Source organism: Oncorhynchus masou, chromosome 20 (assembly GCF_036934945.1).
Source record: "Oncorhynchus masou masou isolate Uvic2021 chromosome 20, UVic_Omas_1.1, whole genome shotgun sequence".
NCBI lineage: Eukaryota > Metazoa > Chordata > Actinopteri > Salmoniformes > Salmonidae > Oncorhynchus > Oncorhynchus masou.
This window is the reverse complement of record NC_088231.1, coordinates 858,534-879,477: the sequence shown is the minus strand read 5'-3', so window position 1 is coordinate 879,477 and position 20,944 is coordinate 858,534. Positions and strand designations below refer to the sequence as shown.

At 41.9% G+C, this 20,944-nt stretch overlaps 1 protein-coding gene and 1 non-coding gene across 3 annotated transcripts in view; one reads left to right on the top strand and one right to left on the bottom strand.

The window, feature by feature from the left end:
• Positions 1 to 9,240: 9,240 nt before the first annotated feature.
• cfap97 (cilia and flagella associated protein 97) overlaps positions 9,241 to 20,944 on the top strand; it is a 34,269-nt gene continuing 22,565 nt past the window's right edge. Inside the window, exons 1-6 of one of the 2 annotated variants that reach the window (XM_064925982.1) lie at positions 9,241 to 9,480; positions 10,352 to 10,705; positions 11,614 to 11,789; positions 14,314 to 14,482; positions 16,936 to 17,323; positions 17,599 to 17,900. In XM_064925982.1, the coding sequence (XP_064782054.1) occupies positions 10,385 to 10,705; positions 11,614 to 11,789; positions 14,314 to 14,482; positions 16,936 to 17,323; positions 17,599 to 17,900 (1,356 nt within the window). In that variant the 5' untranslated portion in view covers positions 9,241 to 9,480; positions 10,352 to 10,384. The remainder of the gene's footprint in view (positions 9,481 to 10,351; positions 10,706 to 11,613; positions 11,790 to 14,313; positions 14,483 to 16,935; positions 17,324 to 17,598; positions 17,901 to 20,944) is intronic. The other variant, XM_064925981.1, reaches the window with a different exon arrangement.
• trnar-ucu (transfer RNA arginine (anticodon UCU)) lies at positions 20,438 to 20,529 on the bottom strand. The gene is given in 2 exon segments: positions 20,438 to 20,473; positions 20,493 to 20,529. It is a non-coding gene; the product is annotated as a tRNA-Arg (tRNA).

The following is a 20,944-nucleotide window of genomic DNA, read 5'->3' as shown; positions in this document are numbered from 1 at the left end:
TCCAGGAGCTGGGAAACATCCTTCTGGTTGGGTCTGGCCTTGGTTTTGTACATCTCCTGTAGAGTTTTATAATGTCTCGCCTGGTTCTGTAGGCTCTCAGTAGTTTCTGATGCCAGAAAACATAACAAATCCAACCAATTGTCGACTGAAATTAAGACCAGTGATTCCGCTGCTACTACCCCCCCTAAACCTCTCATTCCACAGAAAACACTGAAGACTAAACAGTCTTTTTTGTTTCTAGTCCCTCATTTAGAGTAGTAGTAGAAGTTGCATTTATACGGAAACACTATCCACTATTTCAATTTGTGTACTTACCACCCAACTGTTCAACCTCTGGGGTGCTGCATCTAGATTGTGGCGATCTCTCCAAGATCAGGGTTGAGGAGGTGGATTCATCAGTCTCATCAGTGGACATCTCCTGGCTGCTCTGAAATCTAAGGCTTCGTGGCCTCTTTCTTGAAGGGGTCGCTCCCTGCTTCTTTTGGGGGGTTGTCACATTCTGAATCCTTTTCAAAAGCTGCTTCTTCACAGAGTCCTAACAAACAACAAATTATTTGTGTTATAAATCACATTAAACAAAATCGAATCCAGAAATGAAATGATACAAGCAGACACATGTTGCCCTGATTGATCTGGATTGAGCACATCCCTCCTATTTTGAGTGTCAGATGTTTGCACTTTGGCTGCCAGGTTCCAACAGTGCTGCGTTTGGAAACATGTGTTGAATACCCGAGTAGTGATTTTCCCACTCAGCTCCACTGGTTGTAGATCTGTCCCACAGCATTGGGTAGTACTCTGAGACGCTTCGCCATTACAGTGAGTTCACGGCTGCATGGATACTGGAAGTCATCCCCTGCTGCTCTCTTAATGGAAATTGTGCTTGTTACTGTATTCCTGATTCATCGACAGCGAAGATCTTTGGAAAGGATATAGTCTCCTTGCCCATCATGCTGTTTTTCAAAAAAGGTGCTTCTTGATTGTTCCAAATCTGTGTCTGTGGGCTGACAAGTTGTACGGTTTTGGTGGCACCATGTTGGTCTCTTGGGTTTGGAGAGGGGTGGGGGGGGTGGAGGCTGAAACCACAGGTCCCAGAGGTGCCTGGTCTACACAATGGTAATTAGAAATAAAAAATAACACCACACTAACAACCTAACAGCAAACACCAAAACAACTACATCTTTAGATACATGTATTGTAATGATGGCAAGGAAATGCTACTTTGATAAGAGGAAACGCTGCATGGTTAGATTAAATGTCTCCCAAATGTCAAAATCGAACATTACCTCATTTTCGACATGAGTAAATCTCCAAATGGTTCTCGTGAATAAGTGTTCTGGCCCGAGAAAGATCACGTAAATCCTCCTTAGAGAGGCTGGGCAGCATGTCTGTGCTTATATTAGCATCTGAAAAACACTTAACCACATGGCAAATAGTTAAGTAATTAGCAACTAAATCGTAGTTTATAGACGCAAAGTGTCCGGTTGATATCGTTATGAGACATTAGCATACTGTCTTCCCTTTCCAGTTAATGCAGGAATGATTTACCAAGCTAGCTAATGTTAGCTAGCAAAATTAGACTACCAGTATATCATTAACGTTGATGTCAATTACTTTAAACCAAAAGATAGTGCAAGCTAATTAAACTAACGTTAACGCTAAATTGTCTCCCATATTGAAAATCTTAGGCAGTTAATCTTTGCTTGCCTAGCTAAGATTGTAGACAATGACTGACACCATCGATAATTTAGCTTCGCCGTCTTTGGCGCCCTTTCTATTTATTTTCTATTGTCAACAGAAAGGGCGACAAATACTGCAAAGCTAAATAATCGAAGGTTTCAGTCATTAGGGCACATTTACAACTCATTAATACTATTTCTGGCAATAAAGCACTCTCAATCTAACCAGCATTCAAGTTTTTTTTCAACGAATGGCCGTTCGTGCAGTTATTAACTGCCCACAGTCAACGTTAAAGTACCTAGTTGAAATTAGCATGCTAACTTGGTTTGCCAACTTTCCAATTCAAATGAATGTTAGCTAATGTTAGCTTGCTAAGGAGAAAGATAAACGGGTATAACCAAATGAACATTACCTTTTAATACTGCGGTTGATATATGTTCCATGCCTGGATGTGTGTCATCCATTCCATCTTCATTCATGGTGTTAGATGACTCAAAGATTTGGACCGTCTTTGACTTGTTTAGTTATAGGCCTCGCTTATGTAGCTAGATAATGTGATGAACGTATGTACGTCCGTTAAGCATTATCACACGAGAGGGAGTGCTGAATATCAGCACAGCTGTGATTCCGTTGTAGGTACGAGGCCGCAGATAATAATATTCAGTATAACAGCACGACCACGAGTGTGATATTGCTTTTATACAACAGTTCTACAAGCGCAATTTACTAGTTAACAGTAATAAGCAACATCAGATTGTGATTTGTTTATTTATTTAATAATTTATTTGGCTCCGCCAACACACATAGTTCCACAACTGGACTGAGACACATAGTTCCCCAACTGGTCTGGGACTGGACTGTTGCCAAGCACCACATATACATTTTCCTACACACTAGCTTGCTACTGCTACTTTGTATAGGCCTACACTTACCGTCCTCTCCTGACGACCATTCATAATTGAACTCAAATGTTATTTTTGGAAATATGTTCATCTTTGCGGTGCGAAGTTTGTTACAATTTAAGATAGATACCGATCGTTAATGTAATTAACGGTTATTAGAACACCTGTAAAGCGGAGTGATACATGTATAGTTAAAAGTCCCAGTGCTGTTGTACTCTAATCAAATTACTGGTCGTATTATAAATACTTGTGAACATCATTTTCAGTTATTTTCATCGAAAGCAGTGGGAACGTTTTACTTGCATTTGCTTTTAGTAACGTTCAAGATGCTTTGGCGGTGCGTTATCTGCTGCGTTTTTATTACTTTTTAATTGAAACTCTTATTGAGCCATATCAATAGATTGCAGTTGCAGCCCTGATTTCTGGTTGCTCTGTGGTATTGACGGATGCACTGAGAAATATAGTGTACAATTCCTTCTATCATCATGTAAAGAGAAACCACCTTCAACACCTACTTGATTGCATCCGACCAGATGAACAGCCATCGGAGGAAAGCAAAGTACCACCGGAACATGTTAGTAGCTAGTTAGCATTTCTTTTTTGGTTCTCTGGATGTATTTTTTTTTTATTGAACGGACGATACACGGACCAATGTCATACTGTCCATAGGCTATTCGATAATTTTAGCTATAATGACTCTCATGGCTAAAGCTGGGTTAATGTGAAAATAATCAATGATAAATAGGAACAAAACACTTCAATAGCTCTATTGGTGAAACTAAATACAATTTCAAATAATAATCTGTTTCTTTGATGTGTGGTGCACAGGACAACATTCAACCCGATCAGCTACTAGCTAACTCCAGCATCACTCATAAGCAACTCCATACATCTGACTCAGATGAAGGGCAAAGGGGGCATTAACCAACACGGAGCTGTCACAGTGCAACAAGTAAGTTACTCGGTTGGTGGCAATCATCTGAAATTGACCATATTTTTTTAAGTAATTACATTTACTAATAGCATTCATAGTCAGTCTTCGCAACCACTTATCCTGTCACAAACATTATACTTGTCATGAACTAGTAATGTCCAGCCTGCACATGTCAGGATACTACATTCTTTTGCTGGTGTTGCAACAACATTTAGACAGGACAGTGTTATTAAGAAGCAGTTTAGCTGTTTGGACACAGAGGAAATTCCATATGCAGGATGAAATGTGGAGGATCAAAATGCATTTTTATCAAAGATAATAAAATAATTTATATACCATTAGTCAAAAGTCTAGAACAGTTTTTATCAAACCCAAGGATTTTGTCTATGGTTGAAAAGGGACCCCAGATGTGCAGGGAAAGTTTTTTTAATTACATTGTTGATGGTGTTCTTCTAAAATCACATCCCTTATTTTCAGAGAAACCAAAGGCATTGCAGATTGTTCTGTACACGGATTAAATAGAAATGTGTAATCCACTAGGATCCTTTGCATCAAAAAACAAGTTGTTAAATGGTGTACTACACCCGAGGAAATATCAATCCAAAATACAGGTCTAAACTGGCTGCTATCAGGCTACTTGCCATGGCTAGATCAGCAGACCTCTGTCAATCTGGTGTAGATGTAATATTGAATAGAATCAAGGAAGACATGGATGATTGTACAGTGGGGTTAAAATGCTAACTATTAATGGAGAGAAAACGATATATGGTGCCATGGTCGCTCTCTGTGGAGACACCCTGGCGCAACATGAACTAGCAGGGTTCAAAGAGCGTGTGGGCTTTGCCTACAGTAAGTGCAGACACTGTTAGTGTTCTTTTGACTACATGCAGTCACACTTCATTGAGGATGCATATACTAAAAGGACATTGGAGAAGCATGTCAGACAGTGTGATGAAATAGAAAAGGTACAGACGGACTTGCTTCGCAACAGCCTGAGAACAATATATGGGATCAATAGAAAGAGCAAGTTAGTTGAATTCCCAGCCTTTGATATCATACAACAAACTCCGCAAGACATTATGCATGTCATTCTGGAGGGCATAGCCCCATTGGAAGATAAATGTATTTTGAATCATCTTGTCTTGTCAGGACAACTTGATCTGGACTGAATTCTGTTATTCTTGGTTTCCCTTATTCCCCTCTAGATGTTAGAGATCGGCCATTCCCAATTTCTGTTAGTACATTGACGTCAAGTGATGGTAAGCTAAAACAGTAATCTGTGCAAATGCTTGTCCTGCTAAGGATATTGCCATTTGTTTTGGAGAGTTTGGAAGTCAATGCATATATACAACTGATAATTGAGCTAATAGAGATGGTACAGATAGTATTTGCACCTGTTCTTTCCATTGTGACTATGTCTAGGTTGAAGTTGAAATCATTTGAAGCATTGGAAGGACCTTTTTCCAGACTGCAATGTTACACCTAAACAGCATTATATGATACTTTTGCTATCACAGATAGTCATTGTGTCACACCCTGACCATAGTCGGTTTTCGTGTTACGTTTGTTGTTTTCGTATTGATTTGTGTTTTTCCTTGTTTCATTAAAATATGAATCACAATAGCCACGCCGCATTTTGGTCCGACTCTCCTTCGCATACAGAAAACCGTGACACATTGGGGCCAATGGTTAGACATATGTGTATGCGGTTTGAGTCTTAACATGGTTTCTTTAAACAATGGGCTTCCAAGCTCAATATAAAAAATATGTGCAAGTCTTTGATCAATCAGAATCAAATATATGAAAGCTGCCAAAATGTTGACAGTTCCAATGCACCCAATTTTTTTCAAATGAAAGGGAGATGGGACCTGTATCAGAGGTTAAAGAAATAAACAATATTTACTTAGAAAATTGAGGGACTTCCTAGGTTTCAATAAAGTAAACCATGCTGTATCAGTCAAATGGCTTGTAATAAATACATAACTCAGAAGTCCATGATCTTTGCCAAAGTATGCCAGGATTTGGACTGGTCAAAAACACATTTCTTGTTGATTCTAGGCTTTATTGATTGGAATATCAACCATTTCAAACTATACACTTTGATAGAAACGTCATGGTTTATCAAGTTGTGGTCCCACACCTTGCACAGGCCACTGAGTTAGTGGATGCTAAAAAACTGGTTTATTTAACCTTTTACACAATTAGCAACAAGATCCAAACTTGTGTACAAGTCAAATACCATCTTGGGGATGTAATATAATTGTTCAAATGACTCAAAGTGTATTCCCCAGATATGAAAAGTGTACTGTCTTTTTTCTGTACTGTATTTTGTCTACATGATTGCTGTGCTGTGTGTAAGATTGACATTAAAACAGTGAATTCCATTTGGTCGTTATCTGTTCTTAATATGTGAAGAGATGAAAAGGATAAGATGCTTGAAATAAGAAATTCTGACTTTGACAAAGCAATTTTGTACTTGTCAGTGTTGATCAAACAGTTTTATAAATCTAGTTTCGAGCACTAAGTTACTCAGAACCAGTAAACAATCTCAGTAACAAGTTATCTTATTAAGATAATTAAGGACAAAAAATCTTGAAACAAGTGAAATGCTCCAACATAAAAAGTGGCTGATAAGAAGAAAAACAAGCATATATTGCCTTGATTTAAGATATTTAATCTTACTTAGATTTTAATTTGTGCAGTGTAATAATCACAGTGGTTGTAGAAGGTGCAACAGGTCAGCACCTCAGGAGTAAATGACAGTTGACTTTTCATAGCCGATTATTCAGAGTATCTCTACCGCTCCTGTTGTCTCTAGAGAGTTGAAAACAGCAGGTCTGGGACAGGTAGCACGTCCAGTGAACAGGTCAGGGTTCCATAGCCGCAGGCAGAACAGTTGAAACTGGAGCAGCAGCACGACCAGATGGACTGGGGACAGCAAGGAGTCATCAGGCCAGGTAGTCCTGAGGCATGGTCCTCCAAGAGAAAGAGAGAAAGAGAATTAGAGAGAGCATACTTAAATTCACACAGGAGAAATACTTCAGATATAACAGACTGACCCTAGCCCCCCGACAGAAACTATTGCAGCATAAATACTGGAGGCTGAGACAGGGGGGGTCGGGAGACACTGTGGCCCCGTCCGACGACAGGGCCAAACAGGCAGGATATAACCCCACCCACTTTGCCAAAGCACAGCCCCCACACCACTAGAGGGATATCTCCAACCACCAATTTACCATCCTGAGACAAGGCCGAGTATAGAGCATGAAGAGCTCTCCCACAGCACAACTCAAGGGGGGGGGGGGCACCAACCAGGACAGGAAGATCATGTCAGTGACGCACCCCTTCTCGGGATGGCATGGAAGAGCACCAGTAAGCCAGTGACTCAGCCCCTGAAATAGGGTTTGAGGCAGGTAATCCCAGTGGAGAGAGGGGACATGACAGTGATATTTATGTTTGAGCTGATAGTGGAGGGTGAGCTGCATCTAGCCAACTACGAGGGCACACCACCTCAGTGCTAACAATATAACTCTGGTTCATAGACACATGCTTACTGCATGCAATTGATATAGAATCAATAGAGGCATTCAAGGGACTTAGAGGGACATAAATTAAGTTACATACATTATGACTTACAATGCTTCTGGGACTATGTACATTTTCTGCAGCACTACAACAACTCAGCGATACAATAATAGGAATTATCTGAGCAGGGCTTGGTTCATTGATAAGTCATTCTCTCAACGAAGCCTTGAAATGTGTGGAAAGAGTCCAGGAGTCAAGATGATTTGGATGGACTTTGTCATTCCTGTAGAACAATCTTCTGTTTCCAAAAGGTGTCAAAGTTATCTATAAAAGGTATGCCAACAGAATGGCAGTAGTCTTTAAAACCAGATATGAAGTGCTAAGGGCCTCCTGAACCTTTCGTATCCGCGACCCAGCGACGGCATGGGACCAGAAATAATTGGATGCTTTTCAGAGCCTTGGAATGGCAAGCCAGACAAAATTAAACAGGCCTATTTGGCAGTGAATGGTAATGAATATGTATTCGGAGGGCAGAATGACTGAATATTAAAGCATTAGACCTCTCACTAAAGGCTTAAATCATACAAAAGATATACTCAAATCCAAACTGTTTCGCTAGCAGATTAGTAAGAATGTCAGCCCGTGTTCAAGAAGGGCCTTTTTCCCTTTATTCAGATTACAACCTCTCACTTTCGGTATTTGAAAATAAATAAATATTTTTAAAACAAGCGGATGGAGGATTTCTGTTTAATCCTCAAAAGACAGAACAAATATTACAACAATTTACATTGTCTAATTCTCTGTATGGTAATAATAACCTATTTTATATTGTAAAGTGGTTTCTTGCATCATACAACACAATACAATTTACAGTCACCTATTTGGCACATCATGTTACAGACCAAGTAAAAAAGTATTAATATCAAGCCCTTCATAATGTAAAAACGTTTTTAAAAGTCTCATGCAATGTAGGCCTGTGCTGAACACCACATATAGGCTATATCATAGAAATCAAAAGCTTTTTCCATGTGAAAATGTTATGGGATTTGCTCTATTGGTTTTGTTGGTCGGCCTACATTATGCTCAGATAGCCACAATAGCCTATTGGCTACTGTCTAAAACTGTAAGGGTACAGCCTCAATGTTCACTGTAAATTCTCACAATGTTCAAGTTTCTGCTCACAAGACCTAAAATTTGCTCAGTGCCCCCCAAAATTGTAGGGAGCATTGGTCACAGCTCTCGCAATTGTCAGCTGTTGTTAGAATGCATTAGATTGACAGTAACAGTCAGTCAGATTAGGCTACAGATAAAACACTGGCTGATGTTGTCAAGCATATTCAGTACATATCCATATTGTTAATATTTGTTTAGTGATTTAAATTAAGACCCCATCCCCAGAAGCTTATTCCAGCAGTTTATTGGACAATACAATACAATACAATTTTTACCTCTAAATCGCCTCACTATTCATGTTGAATAAATTAGAATGTAAATTTCAACTAAGCAAATTGCTAAATCGTTCAGTTTACATCTTGCCTAGGCTACTGTAGGCTATCTGAAATTAGATGTAGTCCTATCAGGGGCTATAGGCTACCTGCATTTAGCTAAGCAAACCAATGGCAAAGCTGAATTGCAATCATAAACCAAGATTTGTGTCAGTAGCCTATGCCTATAGAAATGACAAGCCAATCTAGCAGATAGGCCATTTATAACGGATTGTATGTAGTCTTAACATTTGGCACTTATTATTGAGGCACAATTGTCAGAAAATTTGCATAACATTCGTTTTTTAAAGTTCTTCCAAGTGTTTCTTGGGTAGAGATTTCGATATCCTCTGTCTAACTTTCATCACTCTAACTCTCCTGTCAATGTTATGCCAGAAGTAGACAGTTAAATCGACACCCAAAATGATCTGGACTGAATTATATTTTTTTTCTCTTGCAATATATTCAAATTCCTTTATTACTTTAGCTAACTCGCAATACTTATTATTTTGATGGAAACCCGATCGTAACGTCATTACAAGTTACTTAGAAGATAATCCTTCTTAATTTGTTCGATTAATTTATGGAAAAACAGTTTATTGGAGTTCATGTGTCAAGTACTCTCTTGCTGCGCAAAAACGACAGTTTTCGGGCCTTGGGGTGGTTTGAGGGTCATTGGGCTAGAAATAAGGTAACCTGGCAACCCTGTCCACAGCGTTTAGTCTTCCGGAAAGCCATACCAAAAAGAAGAAGACGTTGCTTAGTTACATTAGCTATTCAACCCACACATATTTAGTCTAGCTTCGTTTCATGTAACGTTAGCAAACTACTTTCAATATGCCATTTAAAGTAACGTTACATGGAGACTGCTTGGTTATAACGGCATAGTCTAAAAAAACAAAGCTAGCTAATTAACCAACTGATTTGTCTTGAGTCATACACTTAGCGTGCATGCCAGGTAAGGTCGTAAAAAATCTAGTGTGCTTTATTGTAGCTAGCTAGCTAACGTTAGCTAGCTAGGTTAGGCTGACGTTAGCAGAGCTTTCTTGATAGGATCAGCTGCCTTGATTCGGTCTTTTGTAGGATACTGACTTGATAACGTTATAGTAAAGTTAACTGTCTGTCTTTATGCTAGCTAGCTAACTTCCATTTGAGATGTGGATGTTTTACTTGAGCTAGCTAACGTTACTAGCTTTCCCATCAATCAAGGCTACACTGAAGCGTTATATGCAGTGTCCTGTAGTCAAATAAATCACTGAATGCAGAATGCCCTGGGTAAACGTTACTTTGGGTACTGACTGTAAAAGTGTCAGTCTTTCTACTAGCTGGTAACGTTAACTACTAGCTAGCTTAACAGTAACTAGTTAACGTCAGTGATATCAAGGAACTTCCACACCTTGCTAACGTTAACGTACAACTATGAACTGTTTTACTAGAGTTAGCTAGCTCTTCCATTAGAAATGTGGATGTTTTACGTTGATCAATAAAACCGGCAATTAAGTGCTTATATGCATTGTCCTGTGGTCAAATAAAATAGCTAAATGCCTTTGGCATTGGGTACTGTAAATGTGCTTTTTAGACTTCCCTCACAGTTAGCTAGCTACTGTAGCTGACATTATGTAGGTAGCTAGATTGTGTGTGCGAGGCAGTTTATCAACAAATACAATGCATATAGCCTAAACATTGCTAATGCTGGTTTGATTAAATATGTCAATCATTGATGATTGGAGGGTCACCTATAGGCTACCGTTTCGAATTTAAGTGAAGTATTAACCAGCTGAGAGTATCGAATATAAATAAATAAAAAATGTCCCCTTATCTCTCTCCAGTTCTCGACCAGAGTGCTGAAGGAGACAACTGTTATGTACAGCCCCAAAGAACTGGAGGGCGAGGTGGATCACTCGTTTTTCGACAGCGACGCTGATTGTGACAGCATCAGCAAAGAGCAAGGGAAGAGTGAAAGAAAGAGTGAAATAAGCTCTGAGGCTAGAAAGGAGCCAGACATCCAGCCGGAGGCTCCACAGACAGAGCGGCGTAGGGGTACAGAGAGGTCCGGTGGTGGTACTAGGGACCCTAGTCCTGCAGGAGTAATATTTCAACCAAGGACAGAGGAGAAGGGTCATGGCTTCGAGGCCGAAGACAGGAGGAGCAGGTCTTCGAGCATATCGTCCAATAAATCAGAGGTAGGCATGCTAATGGTGAGGCTATTTGGTGAATGTTCTGTAAGAAAGGCATGAACAAGGATTGTCTGATGAAAATAACCACTGTCATCTTGTACCCTTTCCCTTGTGACTTTTCCCAACCCCTTTACCCAGGTCAAGGTAAAGTCACAAGGAAAGGGCAACAAGTGCTTTATTATAAAATCAGAATGCACCCTATCTGTAACCAATTTACAGTGCACATGCAGGCATAACAGTATGCAGGAGTAATAACTTGTACTAGACAAGTTGCGGGGCTCCCAAGGGGCGCAGTGGTCTAAGGCACTGCATCTCAGTGCTAAAGGCATTACTACAGACCCTGGTTCGGTTCCAGGCTGTATCACAACCAGCCGTAATTGGGAGTCCCATAGGGCTGTGCACATTTGGCCCAGCGTCATCCGGTTTAGGGTTTGGCCGAGATAGGCCGTTATTGTAAATAAGAATTTGTTCTTAACTGACTTGCCTAGTTAAATAGAATTGTAAAAAAGTCTGTGGCTTCATCATTCTACATTACGCCACAAGGTGGCATTATGCCACTCAATACAAACTGCCCAGGCTTGGGGTACATTGGAATTGAGACCTAATCAAAATCAATGTCAAGGAAGCATAATTATTTAAAAAAAAAGATATGATTTAATCCTAAAAATGTCCATTAGAATTCCAATTGTTTTTATACAATATGGTACAGATTTAAAACAAACAGTAGTCAAATCAAATGCAATCCTCATCATTCATGTTCTTATTGATAATCATTTATTTCAATAACATGTCCATCAAAAGCTTGAGAACTGTTCCATGACCAGGGAGCTGCCTAAAACAAATATGTCTAACCATGGTCTATTGTAATATTTGTAGTAGTTGTAAACTATATTTACTTACCTGTCTTGTCGGAGGTGAAGGACGGCAGCGGTGCAGAGGAGGTATCTAGCATCCACTCCAAGAGCTCCAGCGACATCCGCACGGCATCATCAGCAGAGGAGCAGGAAGAAGGCGCCGATGATGATGAAGATGGCTATCATCAGAGCCAAGATGAAAGCGAGGAAGAGTCAGGGAGGCCACTGGGTCAAAGGTTCAAAGATTTTATGAATTTTTTTCCCAGATTTTTTAAATATTTTTTTTATTTTTAGAAATCCCATATTTCCTTCTCAAAATTTAAATCAGACATACAATTTCTTATCTTCGTGTATTTATTATTTATGAGGCTATTGAGATTATAAATGTCTTTCCCAAAGGAGGCCTGGCCAAGATAGCAGCAGACAAGCATGTAACATTATGCAGGAGTGTCAAACTCATTTCGTGGAGGGCAGTGTCTGCTAGTTTTTGTTATTTCCTTTCAATTTGTGTTCAATTAAGACCTAAACAACCAGGTGAGGGGAGTTCTTAACTAATCAGTGACCTTAACTCAATGAGTCCCACCGTAATGCTGGTGCATTTGGACTTATAACCCTTTTTAAACATTTTTGTTTGAGCTAAAGACTACTGAGTTGGACCATTGGATGTGTTTATTTCGTCTGCATCCGTAGATACCAATACTGAATCAGAGAGGTGGATGTCAACTAAGGCAGCCACCTGCACATCATCGGCGAGCAGTTGTTGTTGGGGGTTAACTGCCTTGCTCATTAGTCTGTGATTAACAGGGGCTGAGCTAGAGCAGTGTTTGTGAGACAAGGGTGGATCCTCAAGGAGCCCGGGCTGGGTCTTACAAAACGTCTGTAGAGTCCTAATTGTTTGAGCTACAATCTATTAAAAGATATCTACTCAGACTCTCACAAACATGCACATGTAACATGTTTTGCTTTATGATGTTCACAAGTTACATGAGTTGTTAGGTAAGGGGTTCTTCTACATAGAAGATCATAGGAAATCCCAGGACATAGTGTCTATAATACTGTAATAAGGTCACATACAGTGGGGAGAACAAGTGTTTGATACACTGCCGATTTTGCAGGTTTTCCTATTTACAAAGCATGTAGAGGTCTGTAATTTTTGTCATAGCTACACTTCAACTGTGAGAGACGGAATCTAAAACAAAAATCCAGAAAATCACATTGTATGATTTTTAAGTAATTAATTTGCATCTTATTGCATGACATAAGTATTTGATACATCAGAAAAGCATAACTTTATATTTGGTACAGAAACCTTTGTTTGCATTTACAGAGATCATACGTTTCCTGTAGTTCTTGACCAGGTTTGCACACACTGCAGCAGGGATTTTGGCCCACTCCTCCATACAGACCTTCTCCAGATCCTTCAGGTTTCGGGGCTGTCGCTGGGCAATACGGACTTTCAGCTCCCTCCAAAGATTTTCTATTGGGTTCAGGTCTGGAGACTGGCTAGGCCACTCCAGGACCTTGAGATGCTTCTTATGGAGCTACTCCTTAGTTGCCCTGGCTGTGTGTTTCGGGTCGTTGTCATGCATGAAGACCCAGCCACGACCCATCTTCAACGCTCTTACTGAGGGAAGGAGGTTGTTGGCAAAGATCTTGCGATACATGGCTCCATTTATCCTCCCCTCAATACGGTGCAGTCGTCCTGTCCCCTTTGCAGAAAAGCATCCCCAAAGAATGATGTTTCCATCTCCATGCTTCACGGTTGGGATGGCATTCTTGGGGTTGTACTCATCCTTCTTCCCCCAAACACGGCGAGTTGAGTTTAGAGTTTAGACCAAAAACCTGTATTTGTCTCATCAGACCACATGACCTTCTCCCATTCCTCCTCTGGATCATCCCGATGGTCATTGGCAAACTTCAGACGGGCCTGGACATGCGCTGGCTTGAGCAGGGAGACCTTGCGTGTGCTGTAGGATTTTAATCCATGACGGCGTAGTGTGTTACTAATGGTTTTCTTTGAGACTGTACATTTTTTTTATTGAGATGTGTCAATAATACTCGTGAATGCAACTGTTTATTTCAAATTGTTTTGTGTTCTACTTGACCCCTGGTTGTCCTACAATGGTAAAACACTTCATTGTGAGGCTAATTATAGGGGCTGGACATGCAGATACAGTGGGGCAAAAAAGTATTTGGTCAGCCACCAATTGTGCAAGTTCTCCCACTTAAAAAGATGAGAGACCTGTAATTATCATCATAGGTACACTTCAACTATGACAGACAAAATTAGAAAAATATTTCCAGAAAATCACATAGTAGGATTTTTAATGAATTTATTTTCAAATTATGGTGGAAAATAAGTATTTGGTCACCTACAAACAAGCAAGATTTCTGGCTCTCTCATCTTTTTAAGTGGGAGAACTTGCACAATTGGTGGCCGACTAAATACTTTTTTGCCCCACTGTATATGAAAGTTGGATACATGGAAAGCCAATTTTAGATGGGTTCTCAGGACTGATAGGGTTAATTGATCAATCAAGTACAAGTGAAGAGTGAAAACCTGCAGACACTTGCCATCCGTGCAATGATTTTGACACCTGAAGCATTACAGACATCAAATCAACAGTATAGTGTTCCAATATGCAGGCAAAGCATTTGCGTCCTCTGTTTACCAGGTTGTGTTCTTATCTAGACTGTGCCATGTCATTCAGTTGGATGGGTAAGCCTTTGTTTCATGACCTTATATTTTGTTAACCCAAGGTTGATACCCGGACCTAATGGGACACAACACGGCATTCCCAAGAAGCCTGTCAGGAAGCTCCGCCACAGGAGTTTGTCCCCATCTTCCACTTCATCCGAGTCGGAGACGGATGAGAGCTACAGCAGTGGGGAGAGCTGCTCCTCCGAGCCCTCTCACTCTGTGGACATGGTAGGATTACAACTTGTTATTGTCTAACTGGTTGAGGCTCGTCATTCTCAATCCTGCTCCTGGAGAGAGCTGCCGTACTGCTCGGCTTTGTACACATACCCAATGGTTACTTCAAGGAAGGGAGGAAAGAAGGATGCATTTTAAGAGTATTCACATAGGGTCTAGCTATTTGTCCCAGCTCTGTAGTGAAACACCTGGGTTGAATTCACTACGAACCAAACGGGCTGAAATGGGGAGGGACCTACTAAGAAACACTCATTTTTGTAGCAAAATGTTTTGCTACGGTTTGCACTAATGAAGATCAGGAAGGTAAGGGGGTCTTCTATACTGCTCAAAAAAATAAAGGGAACACTAAAATAACACATCCTAGATCTGAATGAATTAAATATTCTTATTAAATACTTTTCTTTACATAGTTGAATGTGCTGACAACAAAATCACACAAAAATTGTCAATGGAAATGAAATGTATCAACCCATGGAGGTCTGGATTTGGAGTCACACTCAAAATTTAAAGTGGAAAACCACACTACAGGCTGATCCAACTTTGATGTAATGTCCTTAAAACAAGTCAAAATGAGGCTCAGTAGTGTGTGTGTGGCCTCCGCGTGCCTGTGTGGCCTCCCTACAAAGCCTGGGCATGCTCCTGATGAGGTGGCGGATGGTCTCCTGAGGGATCTCCTCCCAGACCTGGACTAAAGCATCCGCCAACTCCTGGACAGTCTGGTGCAACGTGGCGTTGGTGGATGGAGCGAGACATGATGTCCCAGATGTGCTCAATTGGATTCAGGTCGGGGGAACGGGCGGGCCAGTCCATAGCATCAATGCCTTCCTCTTGCAGGAACTGCTGACACACTCCAGCCACATGAGGTCTAGCATTTTCTTGCATTAGGAGGAACCCAGGGCCAAGCGCACCAGCATATGGTCTCACAAGGGGTCTGAGGATGTCATCTCGGTACCTAATGGCAGTCAGGCTACCTCTGGCGAGTACATGGAGGGCTGTGTGGCCCCCCAAAGAAATGCCACCCCACACCATGACTGACCCACCGCCAAAACGGTTATGCTGGAGGATGTTGCAGGCAGCAGAACGTTCTCCACGGCGTCTCCAGACTCTGTCACGTGCTCAGTGTGAACCTGCTCCCCCCCCCCCCCCCTAAATGATTTAGATGCACTATTGTAAAGTGGCTGTTCCACTGGATGTCAGAAGGTGAATTCACCAATTTGTAAGTCGCTCTGGATAAGAGCGTCTGCTAAATGACTTAAATGTAAATGTAATGATATGTAATGTAATCTGTGAGGAGCACAGGGCGCCAGTGGCAAATTTGACAATCTCTGTGTTCTTTGTCAAATGAAAAACGTCCTACAGTGTTGGGCTGTAAGCACAACCCCCACCTGTGGACGTCGGGCCCTCATACCATCCTCATGGAGTCCGTTTGAGCAGACATATGCACATTTGTGGCCTGCTGGAGGTCATTTTGCGGGGCTCTGGCAGTGCTCCTCCTGCTCCTCCTTGCACAAAGGCGGAGGTAGTGGTCCTGCTGCTGGGTTGTTGCCCTCCTACGGCCTCCTCCACGTCTCCTGGTGTACTGGCCTGTCTCCTGGTAGCACCTCCATGCTCTTGACACTACGCTGACGGACACAGCAAACCTTCTTGCCACAGCTCGCATTTATGTGCCACCCTGGATGAGCTGCACTACCTGAGCCACTTGTGTGGGTTGTAGACTCCGTCTCATGCTACCACTAGAGTGAAAGCACCGCCAGCATTCAAAAGTGACCAAAACATCAGCCAGGAAGCATAGGAACTGAGAAGTGGTCTGTGGTCCCCACCTGCAGAACCACTCATTTATTGGGGGTGTCTTGCTAATTGCCTATGATTTCCACCTGTTGTCTATTCCATATGAACAACAGCATGTGAAATGTATTGTCAATCAGTGTTGCTTCCTTAGTGGACAGTTTGATTTCACAGAAGTGTGATTGACTTGGAGTTACATTGTGTTGTTTAAGTGTTCCCTTTTATTTTTTTGAGCAGTGTATATAGAATATCATAGAAATCCCAGGACATAGTGTCTATAAAACTGTAAAAAGCTCACCTAGTTGCAGTCACAAACTCCACACAGTTGTAACTGACTAGTTGGACATTCATTTGCCACTGAGCCTTATTTTCTTCAAAATCTGTTGATGAGTTGAATCGGGTGTGATGGCGCTAAGCTGGGACAAAAACCTGCAGTACTCAACTGGCACAGGAGTACTGAGATTCACTGCTAACTGTATGTCGATCTGCATAACAGTCTGGAAAAGGGCATCGGCATCTGCTAAATGACTCAAATGTAAATGTTGGCACTGTTATGGTTGCAGTAAGTTGTTCAACAGGAGTTAAATGATGGATTTTAAGAGTGTCTTATCTCGTTTTAACTGTTAAAACAACTCCCTGAATGCATCTTATTCTTCCTTCAGGTGCATACTGGATGCCCAGAGCCCTCTCCCAAGCCCGGGCTCCCAACCCACCAGACATCCATGCCTTCCTCCCCCAGATGGAGGCCCCCCAGGCTGGGCTCGGCAGCGCCCAGAGAGATGCCTCACACCACCGTCACCCTTGAAGAAGAGGAAGACACTGTGACTGACGTGACCCCACTGTCCACCCCCGACGTCAGCCCTGCCCAGTCCCTGGACCTGGGAGTGGGGAGGGTGGTGGTGGTGGAGGAGGAGGGTGTGGGGCCTGGGGGTGTGGGTGTCAGGCAGCAGCAGCATAGAGGGACAGAGGGGAGCGCTCCCACTGGTAACCTCAGCAGCATACCCCAGGAGGAGGAGGAAGGGGGCTCCTGGAACCCAGATGTAGAAGAAGGTGAGGTGGGGAGAAGCAGGGGCTGAGGTGTATGTGCGGGTGGGCATAGAGGGACAGAGGGGAGCGCTCCCACTGGTAACTGGTCAGGGGAGCGCTCCCACTGGTCAGTCCAGGAGGACAGGAGCTATCTGAGAAAGTGGCGGTTTACATATGTTTTTTGTAAATATTTTCATTGACATGCAGATGCTCCATTTGTAATAAATCAGACAGCTAACTAACAAAATGTTTATCTGCTGCTTCCTCCTCTGTCATCTCTCCCTCCTCTCTCTCTGAAGCCTTCCTCAGTCGCCTGGGGAGTGGCCTGGCCATCGACTGCCCCAGTGGAGGCAGGAATAGGAAGAATTACTCCTTTAGCAACGACGAGGTGCGGCAGATTGACCGGGAGAACCAGAGGCTGCTGCGCCAGCTGTCGCGCCCATCGCCCCACTCGCGACCGGGTAGTACGGGGGGCACCAGCACCACCAGTAGCTCCCGGAGGAGGTCCAACGGAGGAGGAGGGGGTCCGCCCCCTGTCCGCCTCTACCACAGTGCCCTCAACAGGCAGCGCGAGCAGCAGCGTATCGAGAAGGAGAACCTGGTGAGTGTTCTTCTCTTTTTGTGTGTGTAACTTATCTTTTGTAATTGGGTGTTTGGCTTTATTGTTTCAAAGTTACATTGTGTTTATTGGGATTTTTGTTTATTTCAAGCTCAAATGAGTCCAGGCTTGCTTCAAAGTGGATGTACAGTGCCGTTGAAAAGTATTTGCCCCCTTTCTGATTTTTCTATATTTTTTAAGCTAAATGTTGCACAACCAGTTTTTGAGTGTAAGGGGGCAATTACTTTTTCACACAGTGGCATTAGGTGTTGCATAACTTTGTTTATGAAATAAATGAAATAGGTATGTAATTGTTGTTATTTGTTCACTCGGGTTCCCTTTATCTAATATTAGGATTTGGTTGAAGATCTGATAACTTTAGCATCAATCATATACAACAGTAGAGGAAATTAGAAAGTGGGCTTATACTTTTTCACAGCACTGTAGCTGTGCCATCAGGAGCACATTATTGTATATTATGGTTAGAAGATCGCTATAAACTTGGCACTGGGCTTCACCCGATGATGTACGTTGCTGCAGCAAAGGCATTTTGAAAAAGTAACTCTTTACTGCCCAGAACTGTTCCATGTTATGTACAGACTAAAAGTTCCACGTCCTTAAATGAGGCCTTGCTGGCTAAACCCAAAGTCCCAAACAATTCTCCAAAGGACAATATTTCTGTGAATTTTCCGGAAAACATATGTAATGGACATTTTGGTTCCATTTTCACACAAACTGCTGCCTGCGTGCACACAATTTTACTCCGTAAACTATAATCCTCTACTTGTGAGGCAGTGGAGGCTCCTCAGAGGATGAAGGGGAGGACCATCCTCCTCAGTGATATATTTCATAAAAATATGAGTGGTTAAACATTAAAAAGTTATCCTTTTTAGATTAAAGTATACTAAATATAATCACGTCACAAAATAATTGATTAAAACATACTATTTTGCAAAGAAGGTCTACATTAGCCTCAACAGCACTCTGTAGAGTAGCAACACGATGTAGCTGGAGAACAGCTGACATGTTGTCAACCCGATCAGAGAATTAAATCTAGTACTGAAAGCATAAGCTACAGCTAGCTAGCACTGCAGTGCATAACATGTGGTGAGTAGTTGACTCAGAGAAAGAAAATAGTTGAACAGTTTTGAACAAATACATTTCTTCCAAACTGAAGGGAGAAGCAAGAGAGAAATATACAGTGCATTTGGAAAGTATTCAGACCCCTTCACTTTTTCCACATTTGGTTACGCTACAGCATTATTCTAACATTGATTAAATTATTGTTTTCCCTCATCAATCCCACATAATGACAAAGCGAAAATGTATTACAAAAAAAACCTAAATACATTATTTACAGTATTAAGACCCTTTGCTATGAGACTCAAAATTGAGCTCCGGTGCATCCTGTTTTCATTTATCATCCTTGATATGTTTTGACAACCTGATTGGAGTCCACCTGAGATAAATTCAATTGATTGGACATGATTTGGAAAGGCACACACCTGTCTATATAATATTCCACAGTTCACAGTGCATGTCAGAGCAAACACCAAGCCATGAGGTCGAAGGAATTGTCCGTAGAGCTCCAAGACAGGATTGTAATCAAGGCACAGGGGAAGGGTACTAAAAACATGTCTGCAGCATTGAAGGTCCCCAAGAACACTGTCCTCCATCATTCTTAAATGGGTGGAGGCTTGGAACCACCAAGACTCTTCCTAGAGCTGACTGCCCGTCCATGCTGAGCAATCGGGGGAGAAGGGCCTTGGTCAGGGAGGTGACTAAGAACCCAATAGTCACTCTGACAGAGCTCCAGTGTTCCTCTGTGGAGGTGGGAGAACCTTCCAGAAGGACAACCATCTCCGCAGCACTCCATCAATCAAGTGGCCAGATGGAAACCACTCCTCAGTAAAAGGCACATGACAGCCCGCTTGGAGTTTGCCAAAAGGCACCTAAAGAAACAAGATTCTCTGGTCTGATGAAACCAAGATGGAACTCTTTGGTCTGAATGCCAAGCGTCACATCTGGAGGAAACCTGGCACCATCCCTACGGTGAAGCATGGTGGTGGCAGCATCATGCTGTGGGGATGTTTTTCAGCGGCACGTACTGGGAGACTAGTCAGGATCCAGGCAAAGATTCCAAAGGTGCTTCCAGAAAGTACTGAGTAAAGGGTCTGAATACTTTTTATTTATAATACATTTGCAGAAAAGGTTGTACCTGTTTTTGCCTGTCATGGTGTGGTATTGTGTGTAGATTGATGAGGGGGAAAAACTATTTAATCAATTTTAGAATAAGGCTGTAACAAAATGTTGAAAAAAGTCACTATGTTAAATTTAGCTCACAAAAATGTGTGTTTTAGTAGCTCGTTGAGAAATATTATATATATTTAGCCAAAGATACATTTCAGAATTTTGCCTTTACTCAAGTCTCTTTCGAAATGCTATACTACTTTTAACAACGAAAATTTGTTAGAGTAACTAAGATAATTTTGTCTTCCTTTATCATTTTTTCCTGTATCACTTTCTTTAAAAAAAAAGTGCGACTCCGGTGGGACTCGAACCCACAACCTTTGAATCACCTCACATTCACAAGCCTAGAAGTCCAATGCGCTATCCATTGCGCCACGGAGCCACTTGTTGCACATGTGTGAAACTGAATATTTTGAAGTGTGTGTGTGTGTGTGTGTGTGTGTGTGTGTGTGTGTGTGTGTGTGTGTGTGTGTGTGTGTGTGTGTTTGTGGAGGGAGAGCCTATTCAGGGAGAATTGCCAGGGTTGTGTATGCTGTCTGAGAGCACAGGCCGGTCAGTGAAAGCAGACACAGTACAGCCATAGAGAGACGGTAGCAGGTGGCAGTGGACACAACAGTGGTGGCAGCACAGATTGACATTATATAGAGTTCAAGGCCAACCTCTACTCCAACAGCCCTGTACTAAGAGAGATTTGTTTTAGTATTTTATTATAGATCCCCATTAGCTGCTGCCATTGCAGCAACTACTCTTCCTGGGGTCCAGCAAAATGAAGGCAGTTTATACAATGAGAATTGTTT